General features: G+C 38.1%; 1 protein-coding gene across 14 annotated transcripts in view; it reads left to right on the plus strand.

The window, feature by feature from the left end:
* MADD (MAP kinase activating death domain) overlaps window positions 1-21,540 on the plus strand; it is a 76,551-nt gene that overhangs the window by 40,738 nt on the left and 14,273 nt on the right. For 5 of the 14 annotated variants that reach the window (XM_086749230.1, XM_086749217.1, XM_086749219.1 and 2 more), the window contains 13 exons: window positions 4,008-4,061; window positions 7,142-7,239; window positions 7,581-7,664; window positions 8,766-8,924; window positions 10,630-10,738; window positions 11,293-11,355; window positions 11,747-11,867; window positions 13,039-13,144; window positions 16,078-16,188; window positions 17,343-17,450; window positions 17,534-17,698; window positions 18,843-18,915; window positions 20,788-20,894. In XM_086749230.1, coding sequence (XP_086605356.1) covers window positions 4,008-4,061; window positions 7,142-7,239; window positions 7,581-7,664; window positions 8,766-8,924; window positions 10,630-10,738; window positions 11,293-11,355; window positions 11,747-11,867; window positions 13,039-13,144; window positions 16,078-16,188; window positions 17,343-17,450; window positions 17,534-17,698; window positions 18,843-18,915; window positions 20,788-20,894 — 1,358 coding nt within the window. The remainder of the gene's footprint in view (window positions 1-4,007; window positions 4,062-7,141; window positions 7,240-7,580; window positions 7,665-8,765; window positions 8,925-10,629; window positions 10,739-11,292; window positions 11,356-11,746; window positions 11,868-13,038; window positions 13,145-16,077; window positions 16,189-17,342; window positions 17,451-17,533; window positions 17,699-18,842; window positions 18,916-20,787; window positions 20,895-21,540) is intronic. The other 9 variants (XM_086749218.1, XM_086749223.1, XM_086749224.1 and 6 more) reach the window with 3 other exon arrangements.

The raw sequence follows: 21,540 nt of genomic DNA on the forward strand, positions 1-21,540 counted from the left end.
TGTATGAAAGATTAATCATCTGAAAGCAGTGTGCTACTGTGAGGCTGTACCTGCAGTATGTACCATAAGACAAGGGAATGTGTGTATTAGGCAGTTCTGTGGCAGGAGTGCAGGCATTTATTCTTATACCCACACAGCAGCTGCAGGCTGAGTGGCGTCGAGTCCTTCTGAACTGATACTGGACCCCTCTGGCTTGATTTGCTTTCTTGTTTCAAGAGGTAATCTATGGAGGCTGTTGCTCAGAAACCAGTCTTGCACTCTATTTGAAAACTATGAGGGAGCTAAAAGAGATTCCGATTTCTAGCATTTCAGTTTAGTGGTTTGGTTTGCTCTGGGTAGTTAATTTCTTTTCTGTAGAAAAGAGAGAAAGGAAAGTGTGCTTCTGACACAACTAAGAATAAAACAGATGCTAGGCCAGTGTTCTTTTAGAGAATGGAGAGAGATCTTTTGATTGGATTGCTGAGACTGCTCCTTTCCCTCAGATGACATTAAAGCCTCAAAGAAACAGAAATGATAGAGATCAGACAATTTATGTTTGTGAAGCATCATAAGAATATGTTGTTGTAGTTGTTAACTACTGTTAACTACTGTTGTGAGAATATTAGCCTTAAACAATGCACAATGTTCAAGGGCAGGCAACAGGTAAATTCTTATTGGTGGTTCTGATGCTCTAATGATTCCATTTGTCTTCTGTGGAACTAAGTTACAAAAAGGATATGGTGTCTCCAAAGCTGATTAAAGTTCAAAATAATTTAATATATTTTTCTGAAGACTTTTTTTTCTAACTGGTTTTGTCTGTCACCAAGAACCATGAGCTAGTATGCAAGTCAGTCTTTAAGAAATTGCTGTAAAAAGAATGTAGTATCCATGTTCATCTAACTCTTGAGATCTAGAAGTAAAGGGAATTTCTCTTGTGTTGCAGGAAGATAATTTAGAGCTGCTTGGCTTTTATACTTCCTTTATGTTCTGTTATGGAAGATTCAGTATAAGAGAATACTTTGGATATAGAGGACCAGAGTTAGTCGTGGCTAGGCTGAAACTCCTTCGGTAGTGAAATGCAGACTTTCTCGTTCAAAGAAACTTATTTAGGGAAGAAGCATTTGGTAAATATTTACATGGTGCTGCAATAACAAAGTATTTTTAAGTATTTGCATTTAAACATGAGAAAAAAAATGTTTTTATGTGACGATGATCCAACACTGGAACAGGTTGTCTGGAAAGATTATGGATTCTCCATCTGTGGAGACAGTAAACACCTGACTGGATATGGTCCTGTGGCAGCCTATTCTAGTTGACCTTTCTTTGAGCAGAGAGATTTGACTAGATGATCTCCAGAGGTCCCTTTGAACCTCAGCAGTTCCTTGATTCTATGAAATTTGGAAGGTGGAAGAGAAAAGTTACAAGAGAAGATACCGGAATGAAAAGTAAATAATCAGCATGATGGAGTGAAATAATGTACGGCTCTGTTTGCAGTAGCCGTGCATAAAGTGTATGTTAGTATGGCGTTTAAACTGCATTTCCGAGATCTAGAGGCATGGTAGCTGAATGTGTGCAGTTTTCTTGTACTACAGGAACAATGGCTAGAGGTTCACAGTCTTCCAAAGTTCAGAGTGGCTGTGTTCCTGCTTGACCCACTTTTCTTGTTCACTTTTAAGAAAGTTTATTGTTTCTTTTGTACCTCTGAAGTATGTAGGATGCTCTCTTGTAATAGGGAAGGCTGTTTGGATTCAAAATTCTTATTTCTGAGGTGAAGAGTGATGGATTTTTATCGGTTGAAGATTGATCTTTGCTGTGCTTTAATACCTAATTGCTTAGCTAAGAAATTAATTGTGAAGATGATGCTTCTGATACTTTGTTTCCTAAAAGATCCACAATTATTTGCTTATTCCTGGGGCTCTTATTTTCCAGAGTCCAAGGTCATGACCTGTAGTGTTGGCCTTTTTGTTAGGACACTGGTGGCTTTAAAGTTGATAGTTAAGAATTTGCCCCCTTTACATTTGTGGTTAGTTTGGTTTTATTGCAAACTTGCAGTAACCGTTGATGAAAAAGTCACTCCTTAATGAAGTTTCCATTACTAGTTCTAGAATAGTTGTTTAATGCTGGCAGATCATTTTATTTTGACTGTTTTTTGAAGTAGAAAAGGTTGTGCTACTTACTTGGTCTGCATCAGATCCTTTCTGGACCTGCTGCCCAGTTTAGTTCAGGCTCATGTTACAAAGTCATAAGCATACTATTTTTATGCCCCTTGAGTTTATTTGAGGTTTTCCTTCTTTGACAAAGTAGTTGAGAGTAAAATCTAGGCTGTTTTTAATGTGCTAGGATATACTCTACCCTGAATTAACAGGCGAGTCAGCTAAAAGTGATTTAACGGCAGGTATTGTAGCTTTCGGCCTGGTGGTTTTTAAAGTAAAGCCATATAGACCGAGCACTGAAGAGGCCAGGTGTTTTCAAAGCCCTTTAACAAACAAATTCAGGAAATCTTAGAGACTGTTATCTGTGTCACTGTGTGCTTGGCTAGATAAGCCTATAGGATGCTGTTTGGATCCATAAGCAATTTTAGCCTCTCCATCTGTGTACTTATAAAAGTTGAAGGAACATCCATCAATCATGAAGCAGATATAGAAATCAGTTGGTTAGCAGCTGTCTTTCTAGCTTTTTCTCCCTTGCAGCATTTGCTTTGCTCCTGATACATTTAATGATCATACTTTGGAGCCTTCCTCCTCAATTGTAGCACTATCTTTTTAAATTTTTTTTTTCAGTAGACGTTTTGCTAAATAGAACTTTTTTTACAGCATGTCTTGCCCTAATTTCTGCCATTTACAGGGTGGGATGGGTTTCTGACACACTTCAAGTGGCCTTGTAGTTGCTTAGCAAGTATCCTTGAAGAGCAGTAGAAGAACATTGTACTTCTTTTTTCCTTCCCTTTGCCTTTGCTGCTTTTCTAAGAGTATCTTCCTCTGTAGCATTCCCAGCTTTAACCATGCTAGTGAGGGAGGACCGTGCCCAGCCTTCAGAGTCAGTTCAGTATGTCAGCTTGTAATGTATCCTTTGGCGTACATTCCAGCACCTGGAATGATCTGATGTTTTTGAGCAGAAAAGATGACTGCATTTCAGATGGTTGAGGAATGTGAGTGATACAGAAATGCAAGTGCCTCATCACTATTTTGTCTGAGGGCTAAGCTTCAAGTGAAAAGAGTCCATGCAGACTTCAGACATTTTTCCTTTTCTCTGCATTGTGTCCTCTTATGGAATTCTGTGACTTTGAGTGCTGTGACCTAATTTGCATTTTGGAAGTTGGCATTAAGCATGACTGATATACTGCTCATTTTTCTTCTTCTTCCCTATTTTCCATTCTTTATACCCTGATAGAAACAAGTGGATGCAGAGAAGTTCAGCTTTTTGCGTGTAGGCTTGGTTGATAGGCAGAGACAAGCATTTACTGAGAATGCTGTCAGGTCAAAAATAACTTGTTGTATTTGTAAACTTTGTGATAATTTTTAAGATACAATATTGGTTAAATATTGTGCTAACCTACAGTTTTCATTTTCTTGGAATTGCTGGTGATGTTTTTATGCCTTTTCCTTTCAATTATATAAACTAGAGACATTAAAATGTTTCTGTTAATTAGAGCTTCTGTGATGCTTACGTTTTGGAGGAATAAATACCTGACAGTCTTAAAGGCTTTTCTCAGGAAAGGTGATTGATTGCATTATATGTGTTCACAATAGCTGTTTTTCCTTAGTTGGATCACTGTATGACGTCCTCTCTAACATTTTGAATTCCGTATATGAGAGATGCTGCAGTGCTCGATTCCTAACATTGATTTCTTGTAAAGTGGTGTTAATTAACCCTTCACTCAGTAGTTGTCATAGATTTCTGCTTTTTTTTTTTTTTGAGTTGAAGGGGTGGGTTTTTTGTTTCAATTTTTTTTTTTCCCCAATTTTCACCTGTCTGACCAGCCACTGACTCTTTCTCTTTCTCTCCTGCTTCCAATGCATCTTGGGTAGAATTGTGGAACAAGCACGAGGAAGTGAAAAAGCAAAAAGCTTTGGAAAAAACGAGTAAGGATATTAAAAAACATAGAAACTGAGTCCTCCAGCCTCCCCATAACTGCCAACTCCCCAGGTGCAGAGTGAGCTTGCATCTATGGCACACAGTTTCTATGCCCACAAGAACAAAGGTCTATCAAGAAAACCTGCATTGTAGAAGAGACCAAACAGATCAATTTGCCTTGGGGAAATAGTGTTCAAGTGTATCTTTTTTTTTTTTTTTTTTTTTAATTCCTTTTTTTCCACCCCTGAGTTTTGCCTCCTTCAAAGAAGGGGAAGCAGATATTCTGCATCATCACCATATCAGATATATATGAAAGGATTTTAAGATATTCCATCTCCTTTCTTAAAAGTTAAATACCAATTTTGCTTAACAAGTCATTGATATGAATACATTGATTGATTGAATGTTACTAGAATGAAGAATTCTCTGTTCTTTCAAGATGTAGTATGGCAAATTTTGTTACCTGGAGTCAACCATGAACAGTTTATGACTGCATTCAGTCTGCAACAAGCAATGCTTTTGAGGGGGAGAGAGAAGGTGTATGTGAAGAATTGTATTTAGTGGTGGCTGTACAGAATAGCCTTATAATACGGAGTCAACCTGATTTTGGTTTTTATATCCCATGTTAATAAATTGAAATAGTCTGAGGCTGTTTGCAGAATCTAAATAGAAGTCTAAACCTACACAAATCTTAACATCTATTGAAATATGATAACTGAATAAAATATTGAATATATACTGTCTGCAGGTGTAGTACAAGGTTTTGCTCTTTTGATTGCCACTGCTGTAAATAGGGATGTATGACATAAGGACAATAGCTAGTTTATAATAACCATGATGTGGTAGGTGTTTCCTAACCGTAAGTATGGTTTCTACCTTGCAGAGCTGATGCCCCTTTTACAGACTGAAGGTTGGGGAGGATTAATAACTAAAATGAATGTGTGAAAATTCCTGACATTCTGACTAGGTCTGTGTTTGCTACATTAGTTTTGGGCTCCTCAGTTAAATAATTAGCAAAGTATAAGCGAGCATCTGCAGTTAGGTCAGGGAGAAAGGGGCAAATGGGGCATCTCTGCAGTACAGCTTACTACATTTAAGATTTTAATTGCTTTCTGCTGAGGTAGAAGTATGTGTGAGACAGACATATAGCACATGCACGCACCTGCTCTCCGAAACTGGGCCTTTCAGGTACGTGCCTACATTGGGAGGGATAAATTGAGGTTTTAGTGGTAGATGTGTATTACACATACAATTCCATAAAGAAGGGAAGGGGAGGTTTTTAAGTGCCTGTAAATTATTAGTGACAACAATGTGATTGTGGTTATTGTGCTCCTTAAACTCAGTTACCAATATTGCCCACAGCCATCAAATACTTGAACTGCTTCAGTCAGTTTCACTTGCCTTAAAAGTCAAATTGCCAGAAATATATCTGAATTATGTGTTGGGACAGGCAGCTCTTAAATTGCTTAAAACACATAGCTAAAGTTTAGTATTCTTGCTGTAGTAATGAGATACGAAAGTTTTTGCTGCATCATTATTCAGAACTAGAAATGGTGGCCATTTGAACGAGTGGAAGTAGACCCCTAGAAGTGAGCAGTGTATACTTCAGTGAAAAATAAGACTCCAAATTCTTAAAAGGGTATTTTTAGTTAACTTTCTTTTTTGGAAATTTTGTTTATACTTTCTCTTTGTTAGAATCTTTGATGATTTGATATATGGTAATTAAGGCATTTGGATTTAGAGGCAGAATCCTATAACAAATGAAGAACACTTTCTGTAAAACACTTCACATGGAGAATTGGTGGTTGAATAGTAAGGTGGGATGATCTGCACAGCCTGCTTATGGCTTTGCTATTCATGAGTTTACATACCATCTCAAACTCACTCCCACAAATCTTTGTATATTATCCTTCTCTCTCTCTCTCCTCCCTTCCCTTTTTCTATCCTTTTCACTGTCTTACCCTCTCTAATATTACATAAAATACAAACATGTTCATAATTCCCAGGTTGTTGTGATCAGTGGTTATAAGAGATAGTGGCATTGTTTGCTTAGAGATACTGGATAGAGTCAAGGGTATATAGTGTGAATATTCTGGCTGCTGATCATGTCTTCCTGTTACTGAATAGTTGGCAGATATGGATATGGCAGAAGTGTTGCATTCAGTCTCTTCCCTGTTCTGAGAGCAGTGACATTCTGTGTATGGTCTATAACACATTCTTTTCTTGCCTCGTTATTTACCTCATTCAGTGCTTATCCAAATTTCTTTTCAGGCTCTACCTCTCCATCATTCTCTTTTCCTTCTGCCATCCCATCAGAGAACAATAGATTATATGATTCTAGAACTGCATGGGAAATTTAACATAAAGTTCTTTGTCCTTTTCCCCCCTCTTTTTTGTTTTCAAATTGGCGGGTTAATGAATGCATGACTTAATGCTGATTCCCTCTCTCACTACTGACCTATGTGATTGCCAACTCTGGAGAGCCATTTGTTGATGTAAATGGGGAGTGTTGTGAAGTACAGCATCATACAAGCTTCTTCCTTGAAATTCCTACTGGTGTAACACCAATTGTCACTGTTTATGTTCTTGTAATGTGTTGCCTGATTTTTGCCTGAATAGTTGCTGCGGGCAACCTAACAAACTCAGTCCAAGACTTTGAACAAACAAGCTGTTCAAAAAAAGGATTCTCACTTTATGCAAATAGCTATCCTGTATTTTACCAAAAATAAAGGAAGTGGCTTCCTAGAGTTCAATGGCAACTGCTCTGCATGTGTTATTGTAACTGGAAGCTACTTGACCTTTGTCTGTCCTCTTTTCTCTCTTAAATGGCTAACAAATGTACTGTTTAGTGATAGTCACTCCTGGACTATGCCTTTGGAGTATGTGAAATTCAAACTAACATTTGAAGAATGGCAGAGGTGTCCTGCTGTCCTTGTTGTTTACAGTACCAAGGAATTAAAAAAAAATCAAAGGAATGAGAAAGCAAATTTGTTTGCTTGGTACTGTTCCTGCTTTCAGTCTGTGATCCGCTTTCTGCCATAGTGTTTTTTCTTGGTACAATAATGATTTACTTTTTTCCTTTGTTCAGGGCCAGAAGGTGTGAAACACTTTGATTTGGGAGAAACGGATGAGAAAAAATCTCAAATCAGTGCAGACAGTGGCCTCAGTTTGGCCTCAGGTTCTCAGGTCAGTAGCTCCTATGCTTGCTTTATGTATATGGTAGCGAGAGGATTCTTCTATTCACTACTTAATTGTGGAAAGACTTCTAGGGTTTGAGCATTCTTGAAAGGCTCATTCAGTAAAATTTCTTCCCCCCTTCCTGTAGGGGACTGATCTTTGCGAACTGCTTAATTGCATGACCCCATGATCTTGATATGCAGGCAGTAGTTTCTATTTGGCTGCCTAAATAGACCAAGGAAGCATAAGTCTGTAATTCAAGATCCCAAAGGAATGGGAAGTGATTTTCTCTTCTTATGATAAAAGCTAATGTGACTTTTCTTCCTGTCCTTTATATGTCTTGATTACAGAAGAGCGATTTCGACTCCATTCCCAGCGGAGGACCAGCAGTTATGGTCCGAAGTACAAGCCAGGACTCTGAAGTTAGCACAGTGGTAGGATATGCTGAAAGTGAAATCTTGATGTGATTCACTGCTTCATAAAATCGGGGAGGGCATTTTATGCCTAAATTTTAGGAGGTATGGCTGCATATTGTCATGCATGCATAATGTATGTCAATGAGTTCTCTCTTCAGAGCCTCTGAGTGGCAAGCATGTGTGTCTGACAGAACATACATAGCGCTTTATTAGCAGAATGTATCCTTCATGTATGGTGCTTGTTGCTGTTACATATTCCTATATATTGGTGTATTTATGGAACTCATGGATTGCAATAATTGTATAAATGTGCCTTGGCTGTGTATAGACCATCTATAAAGAACAGAAGCTTAAAAATGTAAGAAAAGGCCAACCATATTTTGGGCTGTATTAGCAAGAGCATTGTCGGAAGGTTGAGAGGTGATCCTTCTGCTTCACTCAGCACCAGTGAGGCTGCATCTGTCCAGTTCTGGGCTCCCCGGTACAAGAAGGATAAGGACTTGCTGGAGTGAGTCCAGCTTAGGGCTACAATCAGGATTAAGGCCCTGGAGCATCTTTCATGAGAAGAGAGACTGAGAGCTGGGACTCTTCAGTGTGGAGAAGAGAAGTCTCAGGGGGGATCTTATCAATGGGTATAAATACCAGGTGAGAGGGAATGAGGGCAAGGGAGCCAGACTCTTCTCAGTAGTATCCGCACAGCAAATTTCATCTGAACACAAGAATACACTTTCTAGTTTGAGAGTGGTCAAACACTAGAGCAGTTTGCCCAGAGAGGTTGTGGATTCTCCCTCCGTGGAGATTTTAAAAACCTGCCTGGACATGATCCTCCGCAATGTTGTCCAGCTGACGCTCTTGAGCGGGGAGGCTTGTCTATAGATGATCTTAACAGATCCATTCAAACCTAAACAGTTCTGTGATTGTTCTGAAGGGCTTCTTGGGTCTCTCTTTAATCTTTTTCTGCAGAGTAGGATTTGATGCAAAAGATAATGTTACTGAAGGAGAAAAGGCAAATGTGGCCTTCAGTTGTACTGCTTCTTATTTTGTGCCTTAAGAAAAATTTTACAACTTTTCTCTCCACAGTGTCTTTATTGAAAGTAACTGCTTTATTTTTCTCCACAGGTTAGTAACAGTTCTGGAGAGACATTAGGAGCAGACAGTGACTTGAGTAGCAATGCTGGTGATGGCCCGAGTGTGGAAAATGGTGGCAATTTGACAGGATCCAGAGGCACTGTGTCAGACAGTGAAATCGAGACAAACTCTGCTACTAGCTCTATTTTTGTAAGGGCATTGCAGACTTCCTTTTTTATTTTTCTTTTTTTTTTTTTTAAATTAAATCTTGTCCAGTAATCATTTCAATGTGTGTGGAAGAGGATCTCTGATTCTTTTCTAAGAGTTACTCAGTGATAACTTACAACATTAAAATATTAAAGATATAACTTTGTATGGATCCGCATACTTTTCTTCATTTCCTGTACAATACATGGTTCTTTGAGAATAGTAGATTCACATATTGCACCATGTTTCAGGCTCTAGCAATATTTAATTTCCCCTCATTCAGTATTTCTCTCAACCAAATGGACATTTAATTGCCCTTCAGAGCCAAAACCAACATCCATGGGCATTGTTTGACCTTACCTAACCAAAAGGAATGGATTCCTCTGTTTCGTAGGAGCAGCTGTTTGATACAGGAAAGAGATGACCCATTTTCAATTTAGCAGCTGTTCTGTTTCTTTAAAATATTACTTTAATCCTATTTGAAGGGTAATCATAACTTTTAAATATATTTTCCTAGTTGGAAGATCTGTATGCAGTAAAATTCAAATGATCTGAGAGCATTCTTGTTAATTTTGTTTTTTAAAGTCCTTGATTATTGGGTATAACATCTAATACACATCTTACGAAGACAATAATTATATATTCAATTTGACTAAATCAAACTGTCAGCCAAATATGAAAACAACTTGCAATGCCTTAAGATTGGTCTCACTGTGTTCATTATTTTATAATTCTGATACGATTGTAAAAACCTTTACAAGGCTTCTACATCTAATTTTAAGCAGCAAACAAAATCGTAGTGCTTCATTGCAGATTTGTTCTAAAAGCATGAAAATGACTGTAACCACGTCTGCATATTTAACTGCAAGAGGGTGTCTTTTCAGTTACTAAAGAGTTAGACTTTTTTTTTTTCCAAACGCTTAGTTTTCTGCATTTTTCTACTTGATTAATGAAACTAAATGGAGTTTTAAGAACCCTTGCAACAGATTCAGAACAAACATGATGAATGTACATGATGTACAATGAATGTCAAGTATCGCACCATAGTTTACCTGGTGGTAGAGAACAGATGGGCCACCTTTATTATCACAGTTCCTGCTGGCTGGAAGCAGCACACAGCTCTTCAGACCAGATGATATGTAATCATTTGCTTAATGTCAGACCTTTTATGAATGGTAAATTAAAGAAAAACCTGTAAAGTCTGAATGTAAGATAGAGCTCAGGTAATCTGTTTCTGCTTGTGAATATTCATTTTCTGTGTAGTCCTGAGAAGGCTGCATATTTCTTCTTCCATTCCTCATAGTTGGTACAATGACAGCGATATTCAGCTATTTCCTAAACAGTGGGAAAGATTTACTGTTGTAATTTGGGCAAACTTATGCATAAACATGAAATGTGGGGGATGACAGAGAAGGTTTAACTGTGCTTTCCTTTAGTCTGTGATTTGCATTTTTTGTTTTGTCTCAGTTTTCCTATGGGGAAGCATTTATCTTTCTCAGTGTTTCAGCTTCTCCATTTGTCTGTTTTCCCTTTGTTATTCCCTTGCTCTTTGAACAGAGTAATTTATTTGTTTTGTGAACATTTATGGGAGAAACATCTATGAAGTATAGCTTGCAAACTGCATATGTTAAGTACAACAGTGAACTGCAAGAAACAGCCCTGCAGGGTGCAGAGTTAAATTTTCTGACACCTCTTGTCTTGTTTTCAGGCCAAGTCTCACAACCTGAAGCAGAGTGTGAAGGATAGCAAAGGCAGTACTCCAGGGAGAGGCCCAGAGGATGGGAACCAACGTGTCTATCTCTATGAAGGACTTTTGGGTAAACTTTTTTTTTTTTTTTTTTAATGGGAGGGGATCTTTTAGCCTGAAGTTTAGCTGGAGTCATGTCTGGGGCAGACTGCAATTTTTATATTCGCAGAGACTGTTTTTAACCACTTACTGTTGTCCATATTGGTAGAATAGGGGAGCACGTCAGGCCATTCTGAATAAAGCCAAATATTTGCTGGGGAGATTGAATAAGAGTAAGAGGAGATGGGCGAGAGTGGTGTAGTTTGCATAAAATGTTGTTTGTCCAAGTCTCTTGCTGTTCTTGAATTAAGTTCTTTAAACTGTTAGAAAAAGAGGAGAAGGAACTTTCTTACCTATGTGTGGAGTGCTAAAATGTATCACAGATCTTGAGAAAAGATCCTGAAGTTTAAGTCATTAAACAGAGGGCTACTAAACTGATAATACTACCGGCCTTCAACTATATCCTTGAATTAGGAGTATATTGGCTTTTTTTTAAATGTATTTATCTGGCTGTTAATCAAGAGCTCTCTTCCTGTGTTTTTCATCCTTTCCAATTATCGTTCCCACCTGCTTGGAATGGTGCAGGTAGGGATAAAGGATCTGTCTGGGACCAGTTAGAGGATGCTGCAATGGAAACCTTCTCTCTGAGTAATAATCTTATCTTTCCACTTCTCTGTGTGTTTGCCATGATCTGTGTTTGTGTGAGATATTCCTGTCTCTATTGGGCAGTGTTAACAGTATATGGAAGAAGATATACTCCTTAAAGAATAGAGATGAGAGGTATTTTTGTGTAAGGGTTTGAAGAGATTATGCCATGAATTAGAATTAGAGCTATGTCTTCTCTTCTATTTTACACTTTTCTTCAGTTGTGATATTGCTTGTTCTTTAAAAGTAACCTTTTTTTAATTTTTTTTTTTTTAATATGGATTGTGTGATGGCTTGTGGTATTTTCAAGGAGTGGGAAGGAACAGGAATTAATCTTGACGTATTTGACTGGAATAAATGGAATAAATGTTCAATTTTTATATACATTGCATAGGCAAAGAGCGTTCAACTCTGTGGGACCAGATGCAGTTCTGGGAAGACGCTTTTTTGGATGCTGTGATGTTAGAGAGAGAAGGAATGGGAATGGACCAGGGACCTCAGGAGATGATTGACAGGTAAAGTTCTTTAACAGACCTCTTTCATCTTCATTGGTTCACCTGAGGCTGAAATAGTAAAAAAAAAAAAATTATTTTAGTTCTGCTGAACATGCTGCTGTCACTTTGTAAACCTTGTTACTATACCTGACTGTTCCAAAGTGAGCCTTTTGTCTCTGTACTGGCCAGTGTCCCCTGATACTGAAATACTGTATTCAGTTGTGACTTTTTTTTTTTTTTTTAACTCTTGTGGAAAGGTGATATTTCCAGAGAAATGGGTAACATAAGCATAATCACAGTGTGAACAGATGGAATAGGCTAGATGAGTAATAAAGCAAGAGATTTCTGTGGTAAAATGATTATATTCTGGAATAAAGGAAGATATAAGTGTGATTGCATAAAGTGAAAGAATTATAAGTCTTCAGAAACTTCATTTTGAGCCTTCTCAAAATGCAAAGTCACTTACAGGTGTTTTTACTTTACAGTTTGTAGTTAAAAGAAACAAACATGAGGGAACCATGTATGTAGAAATATCTGCATGGTTGCCTAAAGCTAGACTGCTTGTAAGATGTCAGTCTTCACTACCTGCTCACTTTTTTTTTTTTTTTTTTTCCTCTCCTCAGCTCTGTTAATATCTGATCATTCTCTCTTCTGTCTGCCACGTACAGCCGTACCACCTACACCCATACTATCATGTAACGTGGGATCTGGTAGCCAAAATAAGAACTCGTTTGTGGGATGCTAGTTTGAAAACTGTTTCTTTTTCCAGAAACTACCTACCTTTCTGGAAAAAGAGGGTGCCTGTGCACTTCCTTCATCAGTTTACTTCTGCCTTGCAGCTACATTTAAGCTCTAAAGGCGGGTAGCTCTTGTACTGAGTTATACGTTCCTCTTCTGGCAGTTGTAATTCTCATGGAGCTGTGAGTGCAGAGAAGAGGACATGGATAAGCCTCGTGGACCACCGAGAACTTTCCCACTGAGCAGATGTTATTTACTTCAGCTAGTTAATGATTAATGGCAATGTTTAATTAGCAATCACAGTGTTTTACTGGAAAATGTCCATTTGGCTTAGTGTTGTTGGAGGTTTTATTTGCTGTACGCTTTACAAATAGTGATCAGTCCTCTGCTAGTGCTTTAGTGAGCGGGATGAAGAATGTCTGTGAGTCTGCTTCAGATGTAGCTCTTCTTGCAGGTATCTTTCCCTTGGAGAACATGATCGAAAGCGTTTGGAGGATGATGAGGACCGCTTGTTGGCTACACTGCTGCATAATATGATTGCTTATATGCTTATGATAAAGGTGACTTTTTTCTTTTTAATAGATCACTGCTCAGATTTAAGCATAAATATTTTGTTGTTATTGTCTTGAAACCATACATCTCTTCACAGAGCTGAGAACAGCAACATATAAAATTGCTATAAAACATCTCCTTATCTTAATTAAAAAATTGTTTCAGTACCTGGAGTTTCTTTGAGAGATATTGTCTGAGTTTACACAGTTCTGTGCCATGGGTATGCATATACCTTGCCCTTTAAAATAGAAATTTACTATTTGTACTAGAAAGTTTAGAGGACATTCATATTTTTCAAAGTATGGGTTATAAATGAAGTAGAGAGTGTCTTCTAATCTGATTTTCTGACAGCTGCCAGTTCCAAACATGGACAGGCTGAATATGCATATTAATAACTTAACATGAAAATTGCCATTAGTAATAAGCAACCCTTTTTTTTCTCATTCAGTGAGCTGTCTGCATGCACCTTATTGCTGGTAGCCACCTACAGCATTATCTTTCTTTTAGTCTGAAGAATTTCTAAGATAGTACAAATCCTTCCTCAAAGTCACTGGAAAATCAATCTTCTAAAACATTTGTCATGTTTAGAACCAGCTTAGGTGCATGGTGTTACCTGGAACAGACTTGACACACTGTGCTGTCCAGTGCAACAGCTTGACAGTAAGAATAGCTGTACGCAGGTGATAGTTTGGTAACTTGGACGTGAGACATCATTCCACAGATAAAGAATGTCTGATACCCAACCAGTGGAAGAAGTTACTGTATGTAATGTGGGGTGTAGTGGTTATTTTTAGGCAGGGGGTGGGTGTGAGAGTGAGTCGTGAGAGAGAAAGGAGGTATTGATTTTTCCTGACATAAATGCAATGTGAAGGTAAGTTTTCAAATGGGATTTGAGTATATTTGGAATGAGTTTATTTCAGAAGACTGTGGAATTTGGCCATTAGGACATGCATTGTTGCAATACTTGAAGTAATAATAATGAGTGCAGTAGCTTTCATCACAGGATGCAAAAGAGGAGATGAAATAATATTGGTTTCAAAAGGCTATCTCATGGCAGATGTTGACAGAGTTAGTCCTAGAGGAGAAGAGTGTCTTTTGGTGTGGTGAAAATAATCAGATCCCCAAGAAAACAGTTTCCTGTGAGAAAGGGATAAGAAGCCAAACAGGATATTATGCCTTTGAAACTTATATCACTCTGGGCCTATGGGTTATATAGATGAAAAGGGAACACAGGGGATCTGAGAGTTGTGATAAAAATCTTGTTACTTTCAGTGCATTTTCAGAGATGCTAAGAGTGAGGACGGGATGAAGAACTGGGCAAAAGAAGAGTTGTGGGATGTCGGGGTTTTTTTCATTATTTATGTGCTTACTTCCCCCCCTGATCCCCCACCATTTATCGCTTTTGGGATAAAAGATGCTGGATCTAGAATTTGGTATATATTATTTGTATACAGGATTTTTTTCAAGCAGTTAGAGTGAAGGCTTAAAGAGACTAAAGACTGTACCAAGGTATTTCATCTTAGGGCAGCTTCTAGTAGAAACGGAAAAGTTGGAAGGCCGTCTGTTACTAGGGAGGTGAATTCTGAGCTGTCACGGGAAGCATAATCCTCCAAACCCAACATCTTCATATTTTAATTTATTTTCTTGTTTTGGGATGGCAGGGCCTAGTAGTTTTAACTAAAAAATGATTGAAAAATACAATACTTTCTTTCAAGTTCAAAGAATTCTTACCAAAGGAAGGAGGCAGGTTGAGTTTGTTTTGAATGCTCCCTAGCACTAAGATCACAATTGCAATATGATGAAAAAGAATGTCTGTTCTAGCTTGAAGTCAGTGCTCAAGCATGAGTGTACCATCTTGAAGCCTTTAGTATCAATGGCTGACATCTATAACAGTATTTTGAAACAGCACCTGGGGCAGAAATGTTTTGCTTCTGAGCTTCCTCGTAGTTCCTCTTCAGGAGGAACCTGCTGCTATTTGAGGACTGTCTGGAAATGTCTTAGAGCCCTGGCCTAGTGACCAGGAAACAGGTCATGAAAGACTGAGGATTCTGAAAGATTGTGTTAATATTTTTTTGTGTTGAGGGCTCCACAGTTGACTAAACCAACTCTTTGCAGAGGAAGAGGTGGAGAAACTGGCAGATGAGACCCATCACATAAGCGGCAACATGGAGAACTGAGGCTTTTGATGTCAGTAGCTGGAAGTGGAGGGTAGTAGAATTGCTGCTCTGTTGTGCAGGAATAAGCAGTGTCATTTGTGTGCAGTGTCATTTGCCCAGTAGCTGGGAAAAATGGCATATGTGCAACCAGTTGGAAAAGGCCAACAGAGGAGGGCCATGAAGATGATAAAAGGGCTGGAGCGCCTTTCCTACGAGGACAGGCTATGAGAGAGTTGGGGCTGTTCAGCCTGGAGAAGAAGAGGCTCCAGGGAGACCTGATAGCGGTCTTCCAGTACCTCAAGGGGGCCTACAAGAAAGATGGGGAGAGGCTGCTCAGTAGGGCCTGTTGCGATAGGACAAGGGGTAATGGTTTTAAAATAGAGGGAAGTAGATTTAGATTGGATATTAGGAAAAAATTTTTTACACTGAGGCTTGTAGAACACTGGAACAGGTTGCCCAGAGAGGTGGTGGAAGCCTCATCCCTGGAAACTTTCAAGGCCAGGCTGGATGAGGCTCTGAGCAACCTGATCTAGTCAGACACGTCCCTGCTCCTTGGACTGGATGACCTTTGAAGGTCCCTTCCAACCCTAACCATTCTATGATTCTGTGATTCTATGAACTTCTGGTTGTACTGCTGGGCTAAAGAGGTCCTAGCATGACTGAGCTGGAGATCACTTGTTTTGCTGTCTTAGCAATGGAAAGCAAGTTATGTTGATTTTGGGAGATAGGAGTTGCTCCCTGTGAATAGAGAAGAGTATGTAACTGTCTTGATATCTGCTTTCTAGGTGAACAAGAATGATATTAGGAAGAAGGTGCGTCGTCTAATGGGAAAATCGCATATTGGGTTGGTACACAGCCAGCAAATAAATGATGTTCTAGACAAACTTGCCAATCTGGTAAGTAAAACAGTGATGTACCTGTGGGAGCTACAGTGGAAGAAAAAATTATCTGAAAATTCTTCTATAAATGCTCTGCAACACTAGTTTGAAAATATTAAAAATAATTAAATTGCATTATTAAACACTGCCTTCACAGGTATTGAACAAAGACTGTGATTGTATGACCCTGTTTACAGTATTATGCAGTTATCAATTAGAACTGCAATACAAATACGTATAAACACGACACTTCAGTACCACAGTTCTATGCTACCCTAATGGTTTTGTAACATCACTTTTGTGGGCAGGAACCTTTATTCTGACAATGACAGTAAGGAGTTTTCCATTGGTTTCTAGGTCATTATAAGACTTGTAGCAATCACTTTCTATACAAAACTGTTTCCACTGTCAGCTGCCAGGAGGAATAAAACTTTACAATGAGAGGGTGGTGGAACACTGGCACAGGTTGCCCAGAGAGGTGGTGAATGCCCCATCCCTGGAAACATTCAAGGCCAGGTTGGACAGGGCTCTGAGCAACCTGATCTGGTTGGAGATGTCCCTGCTTCTTGCAGGGGGATGGGACTAGATGACCCTTAAAGGTCCCTTCCAACCCAAACTATTCTATGATTCTACATCCTATAATGCTTATTAAGAACGTAGGCTAACACTGAAATTAATAAAACTAGCTAGCTTTTAACACAATCATCACCAGGGTGGATACAACTTAGGCCCTTTGAAACCTAATTTTTCAAAGCATTTTACATTTGAAACTTAGTTTTATGCACAGAAAGTACAGAAAATTATCTTACAATTAATTGGGAAAAAGCAGACCAATTTACTGCAATGTTACTGGAACCCAGATACCTCATTATCCCATAATGAGTATGGGACCAGCATGACTGTTATTGTATACTCTGATAACACTCGTAGTCATACTTGTTGAAACTAAACTTGTCATGTTGTTGAAACTAAATTTACTAGACTATCTTGCTTAAGACTTTATCCAAAATTGCCTCCAATCAGCTGTATTAAAAATACTTTTTTTCTTTCGTATGTTGAAAATGCTTCTAGTGTCACCTAATGGGCTGCTGTTTTTTTTTTCTTTTCAATAAACCAGGAGGAATTGCTTTCAAAGTTCATTAATGATTGCTTTTCTTTTTTTTTCCCTCTAGAATGGACGGGAGCTCCCTGTGAGACCAAGTGGCAGCCGCCACATCAAGAAGCAGACTTTTGTGGTACATGCTGGGACAGACACAACAGGAGACATATTTTTCATGGAGGTAGAGACAAGAATAATATTAAGCCAACTAGTAGCATTCAATAAATAATATTAGATATCTTATATAATGTTTTGTGATCCCAGGTATGTGATGATTGCATTGTGCTGAGAAGCAACATTGGAACTGTTTATGAACGTTGGTGGTATGAGAAACTCATCAACATGACTTACTGTCCCAAAACAAAAGTGCTGTGCCTCTGGCGGAGGAATGGTCAGGAGACACAACTGAACAAGTTCTACACAAAGAAGGTATGCATCTTGTCTAACACACACAATACCGAGGGAAAACTGCATAGAACAAACAAATCCCTGGTGTGTCGTTTTCTCTCTCCAGCACTGGTTACTGAACCGCAATGGCTGTGTAACAGCACTGACATCTGAGGCTGGCATTATGCTTTGTTATTTACCTGAAGACAGTATAACAGGATGTAATTTAAGAAATTACATGTAGTAGCTTTTACTTTTTTTTTTTGGTTAGAAGGAGGAAAGCATCAGTATTACAAAATATTGCATTATCTTGCAGGCTTATAAAGGTAGTAAAAATATTGTAGCAGATTCATGGGGAAAAACCTAAATAAAACTATGTCTTAGTAATTGAGTTAATTGTGTAGTTTTTTAAATGGCAAACGCAAACTGACAAAATAGATAAAAATTTTTCTCCATGGGCCCATGTTTGGGTTTTATTGCCTATATGCCTACATTCCCCATTAATATGAAAGCCCTTTTCCTCTCCTTATGATTAATAGCAAATATGGAAAGGTTATATTCTTTGAGATATATAAAGGGATTGGATTCCTGCTTCAAAAAATTCATTTTACATAGATGAGGTCATCAGAATGCAGGTGTACTACAAAGGGAAGGAGGACAAAAGCAGTGTGCTACAGAAGTTACTGGGAAAACTAATTGTGTGTATCTTGGGCTTCAGATAGAAAATTTTCTTAAATTTTACTCTGAGATTACAGTTTAACATTTTTTTCATTTAGAGAGGAAGACGAATAGAAGAATATGGCATAAGGAAATTGATATGATAAGATAGATCATCTGCGCACGACCAGTGATGTTGATTGCTGGAAGTAAAAAGAAAGAGAGGGATTGTAATATTGTTTTGAGGCCTTTTCTACACTAGGAAACTGAGTAAACTTGGTTAGATTGCTCATGAGCATGTGCCAAGCCGTAATTCTTCACTAGTTTGTGCTATGAAGTGACATGAAATGGTCAACTTGAAAAATAAATACAAATACCATCTCATAATTAGCTGTGGTTGAACTTTTATAAGCTTCTTTTCACTATGCACCACAAGGGACTTGTTTTTGTAGAATCTTAGAATCTTGCTGTTCTTTTCACTTAGTAATTTGGAAAAATAACATTGTATTACTCTTCTGTTATATGTTAGTGTCGGGAATTATACTACTGTGTAAAAGACAGTATGGAGCGAGCAGCAGCAAGACAGCAAAGCATTAAACCAGGTACAAGATTTTGCTTGTTGGGAACATTTGTTCTTTAATCTGCAATCAACAAAATGTTTTTATTAGTAACTTTTAACACAATCTCCTTTTACTTGGAAATCTGAGGGTAGCTTTGTACATCCATGTGTATGTAGCAGACATAGTGTTATCATTATCTTACCCCATATACCTCACTCTAAAAACAAAATCGAAAACACCTGTATAAAGAAGCGCTATATGTAAGGAGAACTAGCTGCCAGTAAAATAATAACTAAGAAAAGGCTATGAAACTTCAGCTTTACTTTCTGTTCATGGTTGGCTAGCCACTTGTTATATTCCCGACTGAGATGCAGAACTATGTTGTCCAATTTGTGTTGAGAATGGAGGCTAATAAATATGCTTGTTTGTCTTAGTGAATTTACAGTGATGAATCTGCAGCTTCCTGCAGACTTTTAATGCACAAACCTTTTCTATATTGCAAAGTCTCGTACTGGTGCAAGTCAAAAGGTGGAGTTAACCCAGTGTCCTTATATCAGTATAACTTCTCTGGTGTAGAGGTTCTTCTGAGTTGAGCATCATCATCTGGGGCAGGATAGTATAATTATACTGGTGAAGCTTGTCTTGGCAAACACCCCTTTCCTCTTCCTGTTGAGTCAAAAAACCTAGAAAAGTGGATTTGCAGTTTTGGGAGACCGAATTCTTGAGAAGGCAATTTTCCATTTTTCTTAGTCCCCAGAGAGCAGCAGGTGCTGTATGTACCTGGGTAACAAACATGAAGGTGGCTTATTTTATACTTTCATAAGACGGTTGTTTCTCCCTTGCTGAAGTCTGTCTGTAGGTTCAGGGTAACATCACTGTGGTTTCATGTTTTCAAGTTTGATTTCTGTTGCAACTACTTCTTTGTTTTCAAGTGGATACTAGGACTCTTGGAGCCATGCTTTGAGGTACAAGCCTATTTTAGGTGTGTTTTAATGCCAAATCTAAGGGATCTACATTTTATACTGATAACTGGCATCAGCGTGACAGAGAAAATGACTTCTGTTTAAATCTAGCATCCTAAGTGTTCAACCCTCGGCTAGCTGTTGGAGCTTGGAAGAGCCACCGTTTTCATCCTCATACCATTAATCCAATTTAATTGAGGAGAGGGAGGAAGGACTGGACTTTCACTGAGGGTAGAGGAGGCAAAAGTGTCTTTGAAAGCTGTTTTAAGAATTGGGCAATAACATAGTATTAAAAATGTGTTTGAAAGCCATTCTCTAGAGTTCAGTGGTTCTGCACAAATGATAATTCAAAAAAAAAATTATAAGAAAGCATTTTCTAGCTGAACTGAATGATATAAAAGAAACTAGATAAAAATGTCTAGATTTTAATCTATTAATGTCTTCTATTAAATTATCACTGTTGTAATCATGCTGACTTTTTCATTTTTGAAAGCAAAAAACAATGCCATACAAAATCATCAAGCTCACAAATGCAAGCTTAGTTTCTACTTGCTTATGTGTTTGTACATAAGACTATGCCATCTGTGGTGTTACGTAACTGCAGTGTCTTACCATGCAGAAATGAAATGTGGCATTTAAAACAAACCAACAAAACCCCGATATGAATTACGATGAATACAGACTGAGCTGACATTGATGTCTCTTCATGTGGCCAGCCTGAAATTTGTTAGGATACTTAAAAGTCTAGTGGTTCTCTGTCATTAGTGAGGGGACTCTACTGAAATGTGGCCTGCTGTTCTTAGTAGTGTCCTCTTGCTATGCACATCAAATGGAAATTATGTTTTTATTGTTTTATATTTCTCTTCCACATATCATAACTTGCCTGACTGCTTTCTGTTCTTTCTCCCTCTCTCTCTGATTTTTTTTTTTTTTTTTAATTAACATGTCACAGGCCCTGAGTTGGGTGGCGAGTTCCCTGTGCAAGATATGAAAACTGGTGAAGGAGGTCTTCTTCAGGTCACGCTGGAAGGAATTAACCTGAAATTTATGCACAGTCAGGTATGAGGGAAATCTGTGAGAAGACTGTGAGCATGAAGCTTTTTGCAGCATGCCTATATGTGTGTTTCCTCTTCCCAGAATATCAACAAGGACAAGGAATAGTGTGATGGGGGTAAAAAAACATACGTATATTTACACACAAACACACAGGAATATATATATATATATATGTATGTAAAAATGCACTGAAATTAAATATCCTCAGGAAAACTATAATCACCTGAAGAAAACAAGAATACAAGTTTCAGCCTCTTGTTTCTGTTGGTCTGATATGTTTAAGCACAAAAAAAAAATGGTAGCCAGTATCTTAAGGGGCAGAAAAAGTGATCAATAGTAATTTAAAACTGGTATAAAGCATCACACTGTGAATCTGTGCTGATGGCATAAGCAGTCAACCTTAAGGATACAGTGTTTGAATAATGCACGTACAGAGGGCAACTTTCTGCATCTATTTAATGTCTTGTTTTAGAATTTGAGAAATCATCTGTAGAATTTAGTATGAAAATAAAATGGGAAAGTGACTCTTCCTATAATTCACAAAAATAAGAAAAAATTACTGATTCTTTTTTCCTTCCAAGTAGTCGATCTTACGGGCATAGAGGAAACACAACTAGAATTGTCATTTCTTCCTTTCTCTGAATGTTAT

This window comes from Chlamydotis macqueenii, chromosome 5 (assembly GCF_036417535.1).
Source record: "Chlamydotis macqueenii isolate bChlMac1 chromosome 5, bChlMac1.mat, whole genome shotgun sequence".
NCBI classification, from domain to species: domain Eukaryota; kingdom Metazoa; phylum Chordata; class Aves; order Otidiformes; family Otididae; genus Chlamydotis; species Chlamydotis macqueenii.